Below are 19,731 nucleotides of genomic sequence, written 5' to 3'. Positions count from 1 at the left end.
AGGTTGTCATTGCCTCTGTGTGACCCCAGAGCGGCAATGCCTCTGTGTGACCCCAGAGCGGCAATGCCTCCCAGTGACCCCAGGGAGTCTTTGCCTCATCCCCCCAGCACTGACACTTATCCCATTCCCCCCACCAAGGAGTAAGGAGTAAGAGAAGGAATAAAAATAGAGAATACATGGAACGTAGAGGAAAAGAGGGAGAGGAACAAAGAAAAGGGAGAGAAAGAATAAGAGAAAGAACAAGCAAGACAGCTAGAGAGAGGGATGAGGAGGAAAAACAAGAAGTTAGGATAGAGTTAGGATAGAGAGAGATAAAAGGGAAAGAAAGGAGAAAAAAGAGAAAGAGCGGTGCATACTAAAATGTACCTTAAGGGGTTTTAATACTGTATAAGTGGAAGGGACTTGGGGAGCACTAAATATCCGTGGGTTAGGGGTGCAAATTAATTGTCTTGCCTTGTGTGCTGACAACCCACCCTATGAAAATATTATTAATGTTGGGGGTCCCCACAACTTGGGAAATTTGATCAAGGGGTCACGGCACTAGGAAGGTTGAGAACCACTGATCAGGACTACAGACTAAGCACCATGAGGGGTTGATACACCACTGGTCACCCTGTGCTATGGGGAGGGTATTGGCTGCTAGTTGTATGAATTAGAGGAGCAGGGCCAGGGGAATTCTTTAACCAAGCTTGATGGATGGATTGATAGGTGGTAAATAGGTGGTTAAATAAAGCAGAGCATGTTTCAGGTAAGCCATAAGATGGCCATTGTTCACCTACATTTATTGTTTTTCTTGGAGTTCAGCTTTAATTTAGTTTTTTTGTAATTTTTACTTTCTCCATGAACAGATAATCCTAAATTACACACATTGAAACCTTATATGACCTAACATATAGAACCATGCCCGTTGATTGTTTGTTTCAGTAATTTATAATCCTTCTTTCTGCCCGTCAATCTCATCACCTCCACAATAACGTTAGGGAAGAGCTCTGCATCTTAACCACGAAGGTTTCGATTGGCTGGCGGGCTTCCACAGGTAAAACACTGCACCCCGGATTGTGTGCACAGGGATCAATACATAATTGGCTATGGAATCAGAGAACAAAACTCTGCATTCCGGGCAGATCTGGATCTGGAGATCTGGACCAGCTTCAACTTTTTGGCCTGGGAAATATATTTGTGGTGCTGAGTCACATGGGCCGCATGAATAGACAAGTGGGAGAAGGAGGGGCACCCTAATTTTATATAAAGCTGAGGGTTCTTTGTCTTCTGGTTCATTTATTACCAATCGCCTCTTAACTCATTCACCATGGCTGGAAAGGAAATCATCGTGGTTTTTGGGGCCACTGGTAAGTAAATGACTGAATGTTGCAAAAGCACAGAGGCTCAGTGGTCAGCACTGTTACCCTGTAGGGTTGTTACTATGTAGATTACGGTAATCTACAATCTACCCAAATCTCACCAGTGTTTAGTACAATCTGCAGAGTTCAACTATTAGACAGTCTCTTCAATCATTATGGGACTCTATTAGTGCAATCTCTGCAAGTTCCTGCACAGCTGTTGTACCTGTTGAGGGTCTATCACTCTCGTTGACAGTATTTTTTACTTTTTTATTTCGGAAAATGTAAATTGTGGAGCTGGAACACATGAAGATGGATAGGAACACTCAAAACTTCCAGGTGGTCAGGAATTATGGCAGGGAGAGCCTGCTGTTGGAGTACCCAATACGGTTTTTCTCAACAGGGTTCCATGGAAGCCTAGGGTTTCTCTAGAACAGGGGTCTCCAAACTTTCTAAGTATAGGGCCAGTTTACTATCCTTCAAGCTTTAGGAGGGCTGGACTGTGGTCATTGAGAGTAGAAAATGTCCTGGCATCATTGCCCCATCCTTGGTTTTAATGTGGGTAATAGTGCCCTATTGTAGATATCAATGAGAAGAATAGTGCCCCATTGATGTCAGTAGGTGGAATGGTGCTCGGTCATTGGTATCAGTTGGTGGAATAGTGCCTCGAGGGCTAGATAAAGGTAAACAAAGGGCCACACCCGGCCCACAATCCACAGTTTGGAGACAACTGCTCTAGAGGTTCCTAGTGGTTCCTTGACTAATCATTAATGTAACCATTAGGGTAAAGGACATTTTACCTCCAATTGTCCACCATTGTATAGACATGTCTGCTCACCATCAATGTAAGCTATGGGGGCAGGGGGAGTAAAATATATTGATATGAGATGCCCCTTGGCTCTTTGTCCATAAATGTAAGAAGCCCTAATCTGCTGAACTACAATGTAAGTGGGACCCTTCTTCATTGACCACCAATCTAAGAAGGCATTTTTTTCACTGACCATCAATGTAAGGGAGTGAGGGGTTTCTCCACTGATCACCAAAGTAAAATATATTCTTCATCCATCTGTCCACCAATATGATATGTCCCCTTGGCTCTTTGACCATAAATGTAAGAAGCCCTTGTCTGCTGACCTACAATGTAAATAGGACCCTTCTCCATTGACTGACACTCTAAGGAGATGTAAAGGGGAGCTTCTCCACTGACCATTAAAGTAAAGGATAGCCTTCCTCCAGTTGTCCACCAATATGAGATGTCCCTTGTCTCATTGATCATAAATGTAAGAAGTCCTTCTCTGCTGACCTACAATGTAAGTGGGGTTTTTCTCCACTGACTGCCAGTCTAAAGATATGTAAGGAGGGGATCTCCACTGATTGCTAAATTAAAGGATATTCTTCCTCTAGTTGTCCACCACTGGGAGATGTCTCTCGGCTCATTGACTATAAATGTAAGAAGCCCTTTTCTGTTGATCTACAATGTAAGTTGGACCCCTCTCTACTGACAACCTATCTAAGGAGACATTTCTCCACCGACCCTCCATGTAGGGGGGGCATTTTCACTCTTTTTTCCCTTTCTGGTAAGTATAATTTGTTTTTACTTTAATTTCATGATTAGATAGAGCACAGTTTTTTTATTATTAACGCTACAACGTACTGGTCTTGCTACTCTACTGTGAGCAGTAGTAGTAAATACTTTTTAACAGGGGTTCCCTAAAACATTAAAATTATTTAAGGGTTCCTCTGGGGTGAAAAGGTTGATAATAAATAAAAATCCAAGAACTCGCTCTGCCCACCACACTTGTATTACAGATCAGCAGATGACCTTGATCAAGAGCACCTAGAACCTAGGATCAGAACTCCACACCAGCACTGCCACTCATCCCAACTCCCCACCACTCATCCCCCCCCCCCCCCAAAAAGGAGTAAGAGAAGGAATAAAAATAGAGAATACATGGAAGAGAGAGGAAAAGAGGGGGAAGAACAAAGAAAAGGGAGAGAAAGAATAAGAGAAAGAACAAGATGGACGGCTAGAGAGAGGGATGGGAAAAAAACAAACAAGAAATTAGGATAGAGAGAGCTAAAAGGGAAAGAAAGGAGAACAAAGAGAAAGAGCGGTAGACCCTAAAATGTACCATAAGGGGTTTTAATACTGTACAAGTGGAAGAGACTTGTGGAGCACTAAATATCCATGGGTTAGGGGTGCAAATTCTTGTCTTGCCTTGTGTGCTGACAACCCACCCTACGAAAATATTTTTACTGTTAGGGGTCCCCAGAACTTGGCAAATTTGATCAAGGGGTCACGGCACTAGGAAGGTTGAGAACCACTGATCTATGACATCAGGACTACAGACTAAGCACCAGGAGGGGTTGATACACCACTGGTCACCCTGTGCTATGGGGCGGGTATTGGTTGCTAGTTGTATGAATTAGAGGAGCAGGGCCATGGGCATAATTTAACCAAAATTGATGGATGGATTGATAGGTGGTTACATAAAGCAGAGCATGTTTCAGGTAAGCCATAAGATGGCCATTGTTCACCTACATTTATTGTTTTTCTTAGAGTTCAACTTAAATTTTTTTTTTTATTATTTTTACTTTCTCCATGAACAGATAATCCTAAATTACACACATTGAAACCTTATTTGTCTTAACATATAGAACCATGCCCATTGATTGTTTGCTTCAGTAATTTATAATCCTTATTTTTGCTCGTCAATCTCATCACCTTCACAATAATGTTATGGAAGAGCGCTGCATCTTAACCACAAAGGTTTCGATTGGCTGGCGGGCTTCCACAGGTAAAACACTGCACCCCGGATTGTGTGCACAGGGATCAATACATAATTGGCTATGAAATCAGAGAACAAAACTCTGCATTCCGGGCAGATCTGGATCTGGAGATCTGGACCAGCTTCAACTTTTTGGCCTGGGAAATATATTTGCGGTGCTGAGTCACATGGGCCGCATGAATAGACAAGTGGGAGAAGGAGGGGCACCTTAATTTTATATAAAGCTGAGGGTTCTTTGTCTTCTGGTTAATTTATTACCACTCGTCTCTTAACTCATTCACCATGGCTGGAAAGGAAATCATCGTGGTTTTTGGGGCCACTGGTAAGTAAATGACTGAATGTCGCAGCAGCACAGAGGCTCAGTGGTCAGCACTGTTACCCTGTAGGGTTGTTACTATGTAGATTAATCTACAAGCTACCCAAATCTCACCAGTGTTTAGTACAATCTTCAGAGTTCAACTATTAGACAGTCTCTTCAATCATTATGGGACTCTATTAGTGCAATCTCTGCAAGTTCCTGTACACCTGTTGTACCTGTTGAGGGTCTTTCCCTCTCGTTGACAGTTGAAAGTTTTTTACTTTTTTATTACGGAGAATGCAAATGGTGGAGCTGGAGCACATGAAGATGGATAGGAACACTCAAAACTTCCAAGTGGTCAGGAATTATGTCAGGGAGAGCCTGATGTTGGAGTACCCAATACGGTCTTTTTCAAAAGGGTTCCATGGAAGCCTAGGGTTCCTCTAGAAACTTTCTAAGTATAGGGCCAGTTTACTATGCTTAAAGCTTTAGAAAGGCTGGACTGTGGTCAATGGCAGTAGGAAATGCCCTGGCATCAGTGCTCCATCCTTGGTTTTAATGGGGGCAATAGTGCCCTACTGTTGATATCAATGAGAAGAATAGTGCCCCATTGGTGATGTCAGTAGGGGGAATGGTGCTCCGTCATTGGTATCAGTTGGTGGAATAGTGCCTCAAGGGCTAGATAAAGGCAAACAAAGGGCCACACCCGGCCCCCAATCCATAGTTTGGAGACAACTGCTCTAGAGGTTGCTAGTGATTCCTTGACTAATCATTAATGTAACCACTAGGGTAAAGGACATTTTACCTCCAATTGTCCACCATCGTAAAGACATTTGTCCACTGACTATCAAGGTAAGCTATGGGGGCAAAGGGAGTAAAAGATATTGATACGAGATTCCCCTTGGCTCTTTGACCATAAATGTAAGAAGCCCTACTCTGCTGAACTACAATGTAAGTGGGACCCTTCTTCATTGACCACCAATCTAAGAAGGCATTTTTTTCACTGACCATCAATGTAAGGGAGTGAGGGGCTTCTCCACTGTTTACTAAAGTAAGATATATTCTTAATCCAGCTGTCCACCAATATGAGATGCTCATTGACCATAAATGTAAGAAGCCCTTGTCTGCTGACCTACAATGTAAATGGGACCCTTCTTCACTGACTACCACTCTAGCGCTGCATAAACTGTTGGCGCTATATAAATCAATAATAATAATAACAAGATGTAAAAGGGGAGCTTCTCCACTGACCATTAAAGTAAAGGATAGCCTTCCTCCAGCTGTCCACCAATATGAGATTTCCCTTGTCTCATTGATCATAAATGTAAAAAGACCTTCTCTGCTGACCTACAATGTAAGTGGGGTTTTTCTCCACTGACTGCCAGTCTAAGGATATGTAAGGAGGGGGTCTCCACTGATTGCTAATGTAAAGGATATTCTTCCTCTAGTTTTCCACCAATGGGACATGTCTCTCAGCTCATTGACTATAAATGTAAGAAGCCCTTTTCTGCTGATCTACAATGTAAGTGGGACTCTTCTCTACTGACAACCTATCTAAGGAGACATTTCTCCACTGACATCCAATCTAAGGAGACATTTCTCCAATGACTCTCAATGTAGGGGGGGGGGGGGGGGGGGCATTTTCACTCTTTTTTTTCTTTCTTTCTAGTAAGTATAATTTGTTTTTACTTTAATTTCATGATTATATAGAGCTCAGTTTTTATGATTAGATTAACGCTACAACTTACTGGTCGTGCTACAGTACTGTGAGCAGTAGTAGTAAATAATTTTTAACAGGGGTTCCCTAAAACTTTAAAATTATTTAAGGGTTCCTCTGGGGTAAAAAGGCTGAGAGAGGCTATTCTAAGATACAGTAAATATAAAGCCAAGGACTGACTCTGTCCACCACACTTGTATTATAACTAAGATATTACATTAATGGGGTCACTTTCTCTCGTAGGTGCCCAAGGTAACTCAGTGGCTTGTGCTCTACTGGAAGACCGCACCTTTGCGGTCAGAGCAGTGACCCGGGACCCCAGCAAACCAGATGCTGCAAAGCTGAAGCAAGCCGGCGCAGAGGTGGTAGCTGGGGATCTGGACAATGAGAAGAGTTTGGAAGCTGCGCTAAAAGGAGCTCATGGAGCTTTTGTGGTCACCAATGCATCGGACCACCACTCTGACCATAACAAGGAAATTACCCAGGTAAACATTAATGGGCAGGGCTTTTTTTTCAGCTGGAACGTTGGGTCTATTGTTGCTGGGAAGGATCTATTGTTGTTGGGGTTGTCTATTGTGGTTGGGTGGATCTATTGTTGCTGGAAAGGCTCTATTGTTGAATCTATTGTTGGGGGGGGATCTATTATTGCACGGGGAATATATTGTTGCTCGGAGGGGTCTATTGTTGCTGGCTGCAGGGAATTTATCTTACTGACTTTCTTATGTAAAATGAAAACGCCGCTAAAACTGACCCAGTGCTTCAGTTGTAAAGGTGGCTGTGTATGGCCTCAGCCAGTGCTGCTCCGGCCATGTGCCGGACATGTTTCGCCCTTCACTCTGGGGTTTGGTCACAGGGTGCCGATGCCTGCTTTCACATTCTGGACACCGGCAGGGAGAAGTGTAATCCTCCAGCTTTGAGCTGTACTTTTACCGACTTTCCTCTTATCATTAACAAATCCCATACAAATTACTTTTTTACACCACAAAATGTATACTTGGTTCTGTACTCTCTAAACGTGACGGTACTGGGAGGTGGGTAGGGGTTGGAATCAAGGGATATGGATTAGAGTTGGGTGGGTGGGGAAGGATGGAGACAAGGGGTGACCGGGGGGGGGGGGGGGGGTACCTGCACCTATTCTCTAAGAAAAAGAGCCCTGCTAATGGGAATTGCAATAATATACCGCAAAGTATCACCAATATACATTGGAAAGAGTACAGGGAAGGGATACTAAAACTACCATAGTTGACCTCTTTAAGAAAATTCTAGTTTCCTGGCTATCTCTGGCTTTAGGGTAGAGATTTGTATAAATTCATCTACTATTTAACTGCCAACATTGCTTATATTGCACCAGACATTTAGTCAAGCCTTCTGTTCATGCTTTGGTTTGGATTATTTTTAAATGCTAATATAAGGAAGAGTAGAGGAGAATAAAGAGTGGAATAACACACTCCTACCTGGAGGTCTATTTGTTAATGTTTTCACCCAAGATACACACAGCTTTCACCCACCACCAAGTGGTTAGCTCTTCCTAGCAGCACTAGGGTCCCCGATTCAAATTGCAACCACGGCACTACCTGCATGGACTTTGCATGTTCTCCCTGTGCCTGCGTGGGTTTCCTCTGGGTACTCTGGTTTCCTCCCACACTCCAAAGACATGCTGGTATGTTAATTGAATCCTGTCTAAATTGGCCCTAGTATGTGTATGTATGAATGTGAGTTAGGGGTTTTAGATTGTAAGCTCCTTGGGGACAGGGACTGATGTGAATGTACAATGTATATGTAAAGCGCTGCTTAAATATAGGGCGCTTGTTGTAATACATAAACAGATGTTTTTTAATGGAATCTTATGTGAAATATCTGTAAATCTTTGCTGAAACCACTGGTAAGCTCAGACTGGCAAAGGGAGAAGTAGCTCAAGCAGCCAATAAGTTGTGCCAGCAATGAGCTAGTTGATAGGATGAGAGAGTAAAGTGAAAGATTGATCATCGGTCTGCTTCTTATACTTTTACTGTTCTTTCACTGGCTGGACTAGGGAAGGCCGAAACCTGTATGTGTTGCTGAACTGCAGCGGATATGTATCAGGTCTCCTCTCCTGTCAGACAGAGCTGTGCTGTGTTAATCTCAAGACTGGATGGACAGAGACAAATCCTTTGGCAGATGAATCGGCTCCCATATGTGTGATTCATATGTGTATTTAGCTGTTTGTTTGAAGTTCAATTGATCTGGTGGTGACATGGGTGTGTCCTTCATCTACATACTCTGTGCCAAAAGATTTCCCCTTTTCCAATCTCAGAAGGTTGAGAGGTACATATGTTTTTTTTTTTTTTTACTTTTTGTATCAATAAATTCTTCTTTGTAGAATCACCACAGATCGGACTGACCATATTAGAGTCTGCTGATCTCAGACGTCAGTCCGTTTCCCTTAACTTTGAGGAACTGCTTTGTCCTCTTCTCTCCTAGGGAAAATTGGTGGCCGATCTTGCCAAGCGCCTGGGCCTGAAGCAAGTGGTGTACAGCGGTCTTGAGAACGTGAAAAAACTGACCAGTGGAAAACTGGGCGTCCATCATTTTGACGGCAAAGGAGAAGTGGAGGAATATTTCCGACACATTGGATGTCACATGACCAGCGTGAGGCTTCCCTTCTACTACGAGAACTTCCTTGGCGAATATAAGCCCCATAAGTGCGAAGATGGGAAATCCTATGCTTTAAGTATGTAGCTGAAAATGTTATTTTTTTATTATAATTTTTTTATTTTTTTTGTATGATGGAAGACAGTGGGGGTTATTCATGAAAGGCAAATCCACTTTGCAGTGCAAACGCACTTGAAAATGCACTTGGAAGTGCAGTCGCTCTAAATCTGAGGGGTAGATCTGAAATGAGTGGAAGATCTGCTGATTTTATCATCCAATCATGTGCAAACTAAAACGTTGTTTTTTATTTTCCTTGCATGTCCCCCTCGGATCTACAGCGACTTTACTTCCAAGTGCACTTTCAAGTGCACTTGCAGTGCAAAGTGGATTTTCCTTTAGTAAATAACCCCCAGTTTGTTTTTATAACAAGATTGGCTACTATGCAGATTTTTGGAACAAGGATGGTGCCCAAGGATGTTGGTCTTAGGCTACCAGTAGGGCATACAAGTTGAGTGACCATTTAAAACCATGTGCAGTAGATCGCTGCAAAACATGCACTTTTCTCCATATTTTGTCTCTTTAACCACATGCGTCCTGAGTGCCATTTTAAAATGGCTTCAGGACTCAGTGGCTCCTGTGGGTGACAGCCTGCATCATAGGTGTGCGCAGCCTATTGCATTAGGGTTTGCACCCCAAATGTGTTACAACATGGACAGTGTTAGTAGAGCAGTGGACTTGTCTGTAGGGGAGTGGATGGTGTCAGTAGTTTTTTTTATCTTTACTTCCTTTATTAATGTATTTTTTACAATTTTTTAGGAGCCCTGTTGGGGGGCTTTGGTGAAATATCAGCAGGGGGAATCTGCGCCACACACAGTGATTAGGGCACACCCGGCACACCCCCTGCACATGCCTATGGCCTGCATTTAGATTGGAACTTTCGGCTGCCAGTGACAGTCAGCATCCAACACTAAGCTCAGGAGCTGAGATTATCAGCTCCTGGGCTTGTGATCATGCTACACGGGGTGGGGGTTGAGGATCTTGTAGCAGATGACTGTAAACACGATTGGGTTGATTTACTAAAACTGGAGAGTGCAATATCTCCTGCAGCTCTGCATAGAAACCAATCAGCTTCCAGGTTTTATTGTCAAAGCTTAATTGAACAACCTGCAGTTAGCAGTTGATTGGCTGCAATGCAGAGCTGCACCAGATTTTGCACTCTTCAGTTTAAGGAAATCAACCCCAATGCTTCCACATTGACACCATGGTGGTTATTTAAGAAAGGCAAATCCACTTTGTGCTACAAGTGCACTTGGAAGTGCAGTCGCTTTAAATCTGAGGGGTAGGTCTGAAATGAGGGGAAGCTCTGCTGATTTTATCATCCAATCATGTGCATGTTAAAATGCTGTTTTTTTTTATTTTCCTTGCATGTCCCCCTCGGATCTACAGCGACTTTACTTCCAACTTTTGCCTTTTGGAAATAACCCCCCATGTGTGGCACCATTGTACTTTCCCTTGTGCAGAGCTGAAGCCACCCTTTCTTGCCTCTCCCAGCAGCAACTGATCACTCCTATAGTGATCTAGTGTTGTAAGATTGATGTCAGCAATAGATCATTACTAGAGGGGATCTGTTGCTGCAGAGCTACATCTGGGTCGGGTCTCCACTTATCGAATCTAAAATTGAAAAAAAAAAAAGTTTTACTAAAAACTAAATTAGGGTAGCAAAAGACATAAAAAATTTTAGTTTTTGAAAACCTGTGAAAAAGTCGCCACTGTGCTAATTTGTACCCTCATCAACTCAACATAATCTTATTTAACGATGTATACAAATAAATTATTGCATTCAACGTAACATGAGAAAGGGGAATAATTCTGTCCTAAAGTAAAATGCAAACCTTCACTTTATGCTTTACCACTATGTTGTGTTACAAAAAAAATCACACTTACCGTATATGATATCCTTTAAATCAGCAGAAAAAAAATAATAAAAAAATAATATATATATATATATATATATATATATATATATATATATATATATATATATATATATATATATATTTTTTTTTTTTTAATCAAAATCTGCTGTCAAATTAAAATGAAAAATAAATAAAGAAATCAATAAATAAACAAACATTCTTTCACTCAGAAATGCAATAGAGAAAAATGACCTGGGGTCTCATGTGGTTAAAAACACTGCAAGTTTTAAAAACTATCTGTTGTCCTTCCCATGAGCTCTTAATTTCATGTGGTGAGGTTAAAACCTTGCCTATGCTACACTGAAATCCCTGGTACTTAATACTGTACCTCAGTTTTTTTGCTTAGAAAAATGGGAACAAAGAATATAAATCATCTATTTAGCTGTTAAGGGATTTCAGGAGTGAGAGATTGGCTTATTGAATAAACCTAAGAACAATGTCTTTATTAAAATGGTATCTAACTGTATGCCATTAACTACTGCAGCGGGAGGAAGCTCCGCGGGGGCGGGACTAAATGAATTGTATGTAGAATTGAAAATGTTAGGCCAGATCAATACTGGAAATAAACAAAAAAATAAAAAATAAGGGGAGGGAGAAAGAAAGAGGAGAGAAGCGAAAGCTGGACACTGCCTGAATAAAGCTGAAATTAATTTTTTTATCTATGTTGATATTAGACCTGCCGATGGGTGATGTCCCCCTGGATGGCATGTCGGTAAAGGATTTAGGTCCATGTGTTGTCACCATCCTGAAGCATCCGTCTCACTATGGCGGGAAGAATATCGGACTCAGCGCAGAAAAGTTAACAGTGGCACAATACGCACATATTATGTCTGAAGTCACCGGAAAGACCATCAAGGATGCCAAGGTAACAATCACCTTACATATATACATATATAATAGCCTTTTTTTTTAACAGATTTCCAGTCATCTACACAATGCTCTAAGCTGTGCTATAAGTAGGAAGCCTTATCTGTACTGATTCATGTCATCCCTCACATACCAGCTGAAATTTCAAATTTGAAACAAAGATGACTGACACAAATTCCTGTCTTATGTCATTTTGACTCTTTCATACATTTAATTACAGACAGTCAGGGTCAACTTCCCACGTGGCCAGCTGATGCAAGTGTGACACCTTTAGTCAGTTACTTCATAATCTATTTCAAGTAATATTGATAGAATTTTTTTTAATGATTTTTACAAAAGGTTTTGTGGTATAGTAAAATTCAAAACTTTTCACGTAAGTTTTTTGCATAGATAAAAAACACACAAACTCCCATGTATAGTGTTAATTATGTAAAAAAACGCCAATCTTTAGAAGAAAAATGAATAAAAGATCAAAGAAAATCACTCTTGGTAAAAAAAATAAAAAAAATAAAAGTCTAATGCCTTGTACACACGATCAGATTTTCGGACGACCGTTCGTCTGTATTTTGTGGCATACTAGTCTCATGTCGAAAGTGAAGAGATTACTCACTATATTTTCAGACGACAGACTACAACGCCAGAAGTGACGTAATGTGTTGAATAGTTTTGTATGTATTCTTTTGTTTCTGAGCATGCGTAGTCTTGCTCTTACCATTTTTTTTGTACGGAAACTTTACTAATGAAACAAAAAGTGAACGTTGTGTTCACATCCAACAAAAATCTTATAGTTGGCACATCCAGCTTTTGTCTGCCGAAAAACCGGAATCGCTGTCGAAAGCACCGTACTAACAATCTGATAATCATAAGATGGTTCGTCGGACTAAATTTTTCTTCTGATTTTCAGATTGTGTGTACGGGCCTTAAAGGATGAACCCTATAAGAATGTTTCTGTAGTATTGGCTGGTAGTGATGGCGAGGCTGCTTCAGGAGTGGGCTGGGGACCCGGAGACTGTGAAAACATGAGGTCAAGGAAAAGGAGAGAAGCGCCAAACCATTCTTAGTGCAGCACCGTTTTAATAAATGGTAACAAAATGATGACAATATAAAATGCACTCACATAGTGCTCAGTGGGTGAGGGCTTGCCAGGTGCAGTGGTAGAGGAAGCTGCCAGTGGATCCTATGATGTTCGCCACAAGCGCTGGGTGTCAGCTGAAGCTGCAGCCTCAAGGGGACTTTGGAAGACGCTGGTCTCTCGGTGTGGAGGTATTCTGGAGCTGTCAGCCTGGGTGCCGCCTACCACAGTATTTGGACATGAAGCCGGTGTCGTGTCGAATACTGTCCCCCGTCGGATAGTGTCCGCCCTCTACTGCGCTTGTGCAGTACAGAGGACAAGGAGCCCACCGAAAGTCTCCGAAGATGAACAGCACCTGCACACTGAGTCCAGGTTCAAGCCCCACCATCCAAGTGGACATAGAGCTAGAATAAAAAATTGAGGAGCGAAGTGAGGCTGTACCCGAATCGTGGCGAGGGGCCCTGTTACTAAGTGCTGTTTTATATCATCTACCGTATGTCCACTTGCATGGTGGGGCTTGAACCTGGACTCAGGGCAGAGGGTACTATCAAGTGCACAGGCGCCGTTCATCTTCGGAGAATTTTGGCATCTCCTTGTCCTCTGTACTGTGCAAGCGCTGCGCCTGCGCAGTACAGGACAGACACTATCCGATGGGGGGACAGTTCTCGGCAGAACACCAGCTGATGAAGGAGGCGTGGTCTTGCCTCTGAAATACATTCTAATTGGCCAAACACTGTGGTAGGTGGCACCCAACCTGACAGCTCCGGAATACCTCCATGCCGAGAGACCGAGCCAACATCTTCCTGAGTCACCTTGAGGCTGCAGCTTCAGCTGACACCCGCGCCCATGGCGAACATCATAGGATCCACCGGCAGCTTCCTCTACCACTGCACCTGGCAAGCCCTCACCCACTGAGCACTGTGTGAGTGCAATTTTCTGAGAAAACATTGCAATATGGCTACCTGGGGTTTTCTTACACAATGGGTACTGACCACTCCACAGAAACACCATTTCCTGCTTGCATGATTGGCTCAGCAATTTTCCCAGAAGCTTGCCTAAGATACAAGTCAGATTTCAGGCATCCCCTCCAACAAAAATGTCATTTTTTGAGAGATACTTTCAATAGGAACCAGTCTAAAGGGATGCAGGTCCAGCAGATTTCCTCATTAGTGCCCTGTAGTTCCAGACCTGACAGTTAATTATGAAACCGCAACCATTAGACCTACTCAAAACTGGCACAGAGAAACACACATTCTCTTCAGAATAACAAAAGGTAGGAATCTGCAACATAGTTTGTTATAATCCCTATAATGTATATTGATCACCCAATGAATGTTTTATTTCTCAACAAATGAGTTACGCTTTAAAAATGTATTTAAAACTTAGAGACAGTGATTGGGGGGCACAGGAAATGGGCTAATAAGGGAGGCTAGAGTCTGAAAAGGTCTTTTGCCTGGTTCCTGGGTTGTTCAATCATTGGTTTCCACTGTAATGCCCTGTACACACGGTTGGACTTTCCCACGGAAAATGTGCAATCGGACTGTGTTGTCGGAAATTCCGATCGTGTGTGGGCTCCATCTGACTTTTTCCATCCGAATTCTCCAACACACAAAGTTTGAGATCTGGATCTAAAATTTCCCAACAACAAAATCCGATTGTTTAAATTTTCCGATCGTATGTAGACAATTCCGATGCACAAAGTGCCACGCATGCTCAGAATAAATGACGAGACGAAAGCTATTGCTACTGGCCTCTTTATAGTCCCGTCGTACGTGTTTTACGTCACCACATTATGGACGATCAGATTTTCTGACAACTTTGTGTGACCGTGTGTATGCAAGACAAGTTTAGGCCTAGATCCGTTTGAAAAAATCCGATGGATTTTGTCATCAGAATGTCCGACCGTGTGTACAGGGCATAAGGGAACCCGTGTTGAATGTTACATAACATCATGTTAGAGTATTTGGGGATCATCCGTTGAATAACATATAAAAAAGATCAAGTTCTCCCCCCTATAGTTGGTCTAGCATGAATGGAGCCAAATAGGTGTGACCTTAGGGGTTCCCGAAAGAAGGGGCTGTGGATTAATTCAATGAACTGTATGGGTTGCTAGGAGGGAGAGGGTCCAGAAGGACAAGAATTAGTTCCTAATCATATATCTACGTTGCACCTTCAGATCCACCCTGATGATTTCGAGAAGCGATTCGCCCATGGAGTGAAGCACGTGGCTGACATGTTTCGGTTCTACATGACGAGACCAGAACGAGACGTGGAAATGACCCACAAGCTTAACTCCAAGGTCAAGGCTTTCCGCCCTTGGATGGAGGAAAACAAGGCTGAATTCTGTAAAGAGTGAAAACAATGGAAAATATTTTTTTTTTTAATAAACAGTGAGCCAGGTATATTATTGTATAGTGTTAATCATTCCGTGGTCTTTATCTAACATCTAACCGACACAGTTGGATCCACACTTGGCTGGTGACAGTAGAACGTAGAGAAATATTCTCACGCTTGACTATACCATATTTAATTATTGAATTGAGTTTATCTTTATGTATATGATATACAGTATAAAACAGTGATTCTCAACCAGGGTTCCGTGGAACCCTAGGGTTCCTCCAGAGGTTGCTAGGGGTTCCTTCAGCATTGGGCAATTTCTGCCTCTCAGATAAGTTCCCACCGACACCATTGATCTTTTTAGCTATCTGTAAGGGGGGAATTCTTCCCACTGACCACAATTGTAAGGACCATTCTTCCCACTGACCATCACACTAATGTATCATGAGTTGTAGATTTCTAATTTTTAGCAGGAGTTCCTCAAGACCAGAGAACTATTTTAAGGGTTCCTCTGTGTTGAAAAGGTTGAGAAAGGCTGGTATAAAACAAAGAATACATCAAAGGGCCAGTCCACTCAAACATGATAATGTAGTCATAGATGAGTCTAAAGAACTGAGGGATCTTCAGGCCCTTTATGTACTGGGGACTACAGTAATAAGATCTCCCCAAAGCCGGTCATACATGTCACGTTCTCTTAGGGCCGGTTCACACAGGGGGCGATGCGAGGCGACATCGACTTGCCTCGCCGCGACCTGCCGCGACCTCAGCGGCGACTTGCAAATGACTTCTGTATAGAAGTCAATGCAAGTCGCCCCGAGGTCGCCCAAAAGTAGTACAGGAACCTTTTTTCTGAGTCGCTCCTCTCAGAACGGTTCCATTGTACAGAACGGGGGCGACTTGTCAGGTCGCGGCGAGGCAAGTCGTGTCGCCTCGCATCGCCCCCTGTGTGAACCGGCCCTTACAATCACCATTAGATTTACCAATAATTGTGTGGTACAATGGCCCGTCTGTATATAAATTGAACAGATTATTTGGGTAGGCCCCTTGTTTGTAAATCTAATGCCAGCCACACCAGTTACGGTCTAATTGTGCAGATTTCACACAGCTGCCTTTAGGCTTGCAAATAAACTTAAAGTATGAGGATCTAACTGGATAACCCTTTCAATTCTTATCCAATCAGGGAGGCCCTTGCACTACACAGTTGTGTAGAAAATTCAAAGAGACCCTTTCATTAAAGTGGTATTAAACCCAAAGCCAAAAATATATTGCAGCTTACCAAACATTAGATGTTGTGGCTCCATTCGTTTTCATCTTTTAGGTTTTTTCCCCTGGTGATCTGGCCAGTAACACATCACCTGTATTATACACACACCACTGTAGATGAAGGAGCACAAGGGGCAAATTTGAACAGCAGCATTGTCAGTAGGGATGAGCTGAACACCCCCCATTTCGGTTCGCACCAGAACATGCGAACAGACAAAAAAAATTGTGCGAACATGCAAACAACGTTAAAGTCTATGGCATACAAATGTGAAAAATCGAAAGTATTCATTTTAAAGGCTTATATGCAAGGAAATGTACTTCTGCACTACTAATATAAAGTAAGTGCTATATATTAAATCTGAGAGGTTACTGCATAACACCAACTATTATTAGCAGACCAGGGTAAAAAGAAAAATATGTGAAGGCTCCCTCTTTTCCAAAAAAATGTGGTGTAAATACAAAATAAATAAGTGACCCCTAGTGGGAGTATTGCACATGACACCAAAAATATATTAAATATATCAAAATGAAAGTGGTATGTGCCTCCAGTGACCTCTAGTGGTTACAAAACTTATAACACATATGCATATCTCACAAAAGTGAGTACACCCCTCACATTTTTGTAAATATTATATTATATCTTTTCATGTGACAACACTGAAGAAATGACACTTTGCTACAATGTAAAGTAGTGAGTGTACAGCTTGTATAACAGTGTAAATTTGCTGTCCTCTCAAAATAACTCAACACACAGCCATTAATGTCTAAACCGCTGGCAACAAAAGAGAGTACACCCCTAAGTGAAAATTTTCAAATTGGGCCCAATTAGCCATTTTCACTCAACGGTGTCATGTGACTTATTGGTGTTACAAGGTTTCAGGTGTGAATGAGGAGCAGGTGTGTTATATTTGGTGTTATCGCTCTCACTCTCTCATACTGGTCACTGGAAGTTCAAATGGTACCTCATGGCAAAGAACTCTCTGAGGATCTGAAAAAAAGAATTGTTGCTTTACATAAAGATGGCCTAGGCTATAAGAAGATTGCCAAGACCCTGAAACTGACCTGCAGCACGGTGGCCAAGACCATACAGCAGTTTAACAGGACAGGTTCCACTCAGAACAGGCCTCGCCATGGTTGACCAAAGAAGTTGAGTGCACGTGCTCAGCATCATATCCAAAGGTTGTCTTTGGGAAATAGACATATGAGTGCTGCCAGCATTGCTGCAGGGGGTTTAGGGGTGGGGGGTCTGCCTGTCAGTGCTTAGACCATACATAACACACTGCATCAAATTGGTCTGCATGACTGTCGTCCCAGAAGGAAGCCTCTTCTAAAGATGATGCACAAGAATGCCTGCAAACAGTTTTCTGAAGACAAGCAGACTAAGGGCATGGATTACTGGAACCATGTCCTGTGGTCTGATGAGACCAAGATAAACTTATTTGGTTCAGATGGTGTCAAGTGTGTGTGGTGGCAACAGGATGAGGCATATAAAGACAAGTGTGTCTTGCTTACAGTCAAGCATGGTGGTGGGAGTGTCATGGTCTGGAGCTGCATGAGTACTAGTGGCACTGGGGACTACTGTTCTTTGAGCGAACCATGAATGCCAACATGCCCTGTGACATACTGAAGCAGAGCATGATCCCCTCCCTTCGGAGACTGGGCTGCGGGGCAGTAGTCAAACATGATAACGACCCCAAACACACCTCCAAGACGTCCACTGCCTTGCTAAAGAAGCTGAGGGTAAAGGTGATGGACTGCCCAAGCATGTCTCCAGACCTAAACCCTATTGAGCATCTGTGGGGCATCCTCAAACAGAAGGTGCAGGAGTGCAAAGTCTCTAACATCCACCAGCTCCTTGATGCCGTCATGGAGGAGGGGGAAGAGGACTCCAGTGGCAACCTGTGAAGCTCTGATGAACTCCATGCCCAAGAGGGTTAAGGCAGTGCTGGAAAATAATGGTGGCCACACAAAATAATGACACTTTGGGCCCAATTTTGACATTTTCACTTAAGGGTGTATTCACTTTTGTTGCCAGCAGTTTAGACATTAATGGCTGTGTATTGAGTTATTTTGAGGGGACAGAAAATATACACTGTTATACAAGCTGTACACTCACTACTTTACATTGTAGACAAGTGTCATTTCTTCAGTGTTGTCACATGAAAAGATATAATGAAATATTTATGAAAATGTGAGGGGTGTACTCACTTTTGTGGGATACGGTATATGTCAGACAAAGTCCATTAATCCAGTGATATCCTCTGTGAACCAATGCCATCCACACACAATCCAACAGTGAATCATAACAAATGAGTGACTTAACACCATGTGGACCCTCCACCAGTCACACTATACTATACCAATTGGACCAAGTAGCACCTTCCCTTTTGGGGTCTCGATCCACGATCTTTAAGCTGCCAACAGTGAACTCCTGCAAGCCTGATCTCTCATATAGGATGGCAACATAAAGGTAAAAAAGGAACTAGCATAGTGTAATACTGTAAAACAAAATTTATTTAAAACACAAGCAACTATTCCACTCACATTTAGGAATACACTATCCCTGGTGCATACAGGTGATGAACTTGAACCTACACATATCCGTCCTCGGGGGGGGGGGGGGGGGTCACAAAATCATCTGCAAGTCCTCGGCCCTGCTGCCCTTATGGGTGATCGTGTATTGGGACTCTGGGGCATCGAGAAATACCATATTCAATGGAGGGGGTCAGATAAAATGAAGTAATTGAGTAAAAGTGAATCATGGTGGATTTATGAGATGAAATCTCTTAAGCCAAATGGATTGAATGCAGATTTCAATCTCAATTGCTTTATCTCTGATAAGTAGAGCTAAGTAGGTCCCTCCATGGGTGGTATAGTTCAAACTACCGGTAGTTCTTCTTGTATTATCCTATTATCCCTGCCACTTATTTAGGTTTACCCATTATTAGTTGATGGGGTCACTAATAACTAGTAATTTGCAGATGCCCACATTTATTTCATATATTTAAAGCTCACTAATAACCTTAGGGTGAATGCTGGCTCTAGGGAAAGGGTGTCTATACACCCCTCCTACCCCCCTTTTTTTCTGGTGTTCCCTAGGTAATATAGGAAGGCATTTTTTGCCTCCCGATTTATACCAATACAGGTTAGTTCATATTGATTTAGGTTTAGTGGTAGCTTAACCACTTGCTTACTGAGCACTTAAACCCCCCTCCTATTCAGACCAATTTTCAGCTTTCATCGCTGATGCACTTTGAATGACAATTGTGCTGTTATACAACACTGTACCCAAATTAAATTTTTATCATTTTCCCCCCCCAAAGCTTTCTTTTGGTGCTATTTTATCACCTGTGTGATTTTTATTTTTTGTTAAAAAAAAAATGTAAAAAGACCAAATAAAATATTTTTTTTTATTTTGTTATAAAATTTTAAAACGGGTAA

General features: G+C 42.3%; 1 protein-coding gene across 2 annotated transcripts; it reads left to right on the top strand.

Moving 5' to 3' along the window:
* The first annotated feature begins 1,266 nt into the window (after positions 1 to 1,266).
* LOC143925024 (nmrA-like family domain-containing protein 1) lies at positions 1,267 to 15,092 on the top strand. 2 transcript variants are annotated; one of them, XM_077449594.1, is made up of 5 exons: positions 1,267 to 1,349; positions 6,388 to 6,629; positions 8,605 to 8,854; positions 11,426 to 11,616; positions 14,867 to 15,092. In XM_077449594.1, the coding sequence occupies exons 1-5, from the start codon at positions 1,310 to 1,312 to the stop codon at positions 15,044 to 15,046; spliced, it is 903 nt and encodes a 300-aa protein (XP_077305720.1). In that variant the 5' UTR covers positions 1,267 to 1,309; the 3' UTR covers positions 15,047 to 15,092. The 2 variants fall into 2 exon arrangements, with proteins under 2 accessions (XP_077305720.1, XP_077305719.1); XM_077449593.1 differs by lacking the exon at positions 1,267 to 1,349 and adding an exon at positions 3,065 to 4,451.
* The last annotated feature ends 4,639 nt before the right edge of the window (positions 15,093 to 19,731 follow it).

This window comes from Lithobates pipiens, unplaced genomic scaffold (assembly GCF_037356315.1).
Source record: "Lithobates pipiens isolate NorthernLeopardFrog02 unplaced genomic scaffold, aLitPip1_a1.2 Scaffold_22, whole genome shotgun sequence".
In the NCBI taxonomy this organism is placed as follows: Eukaryota; Metazoa; Chordata; class Amphibia; order Anura; family Ranidae; genus Lithobates; species Lithobates pipiens.
This window is presented reverse-complemented; position numbering and strand designations above follow the sequence as displayed.

What these genes read in the sequence shown, in the direction of transcription:
- LOC143925024 (XM_077449594.1), top strand. Translation starts at nt 1,310, where the DNA reads ATGGCTGGAAAGGAAATCATCGTGGTTTTTGGGGCCACTG. An exon ending in CGTGGTTTTTGGGGCCACTG is followed by an intron (nt 1,350 to 6,387) that starts GTAAGTAAATGA and finishes TTTCTCTCGTAG; the next exon opens with GTGCCCAAGGTAACTCAGTG. An exon ending in ATAACAAGGAAATTACCCAG is followed by an intron (nt 6,630 to 8,604) that starts GTAAACATTAAT and finishes CTTCTCTCCTAG; the next exon opens with GGAAAATTGGTGGCCGATCT.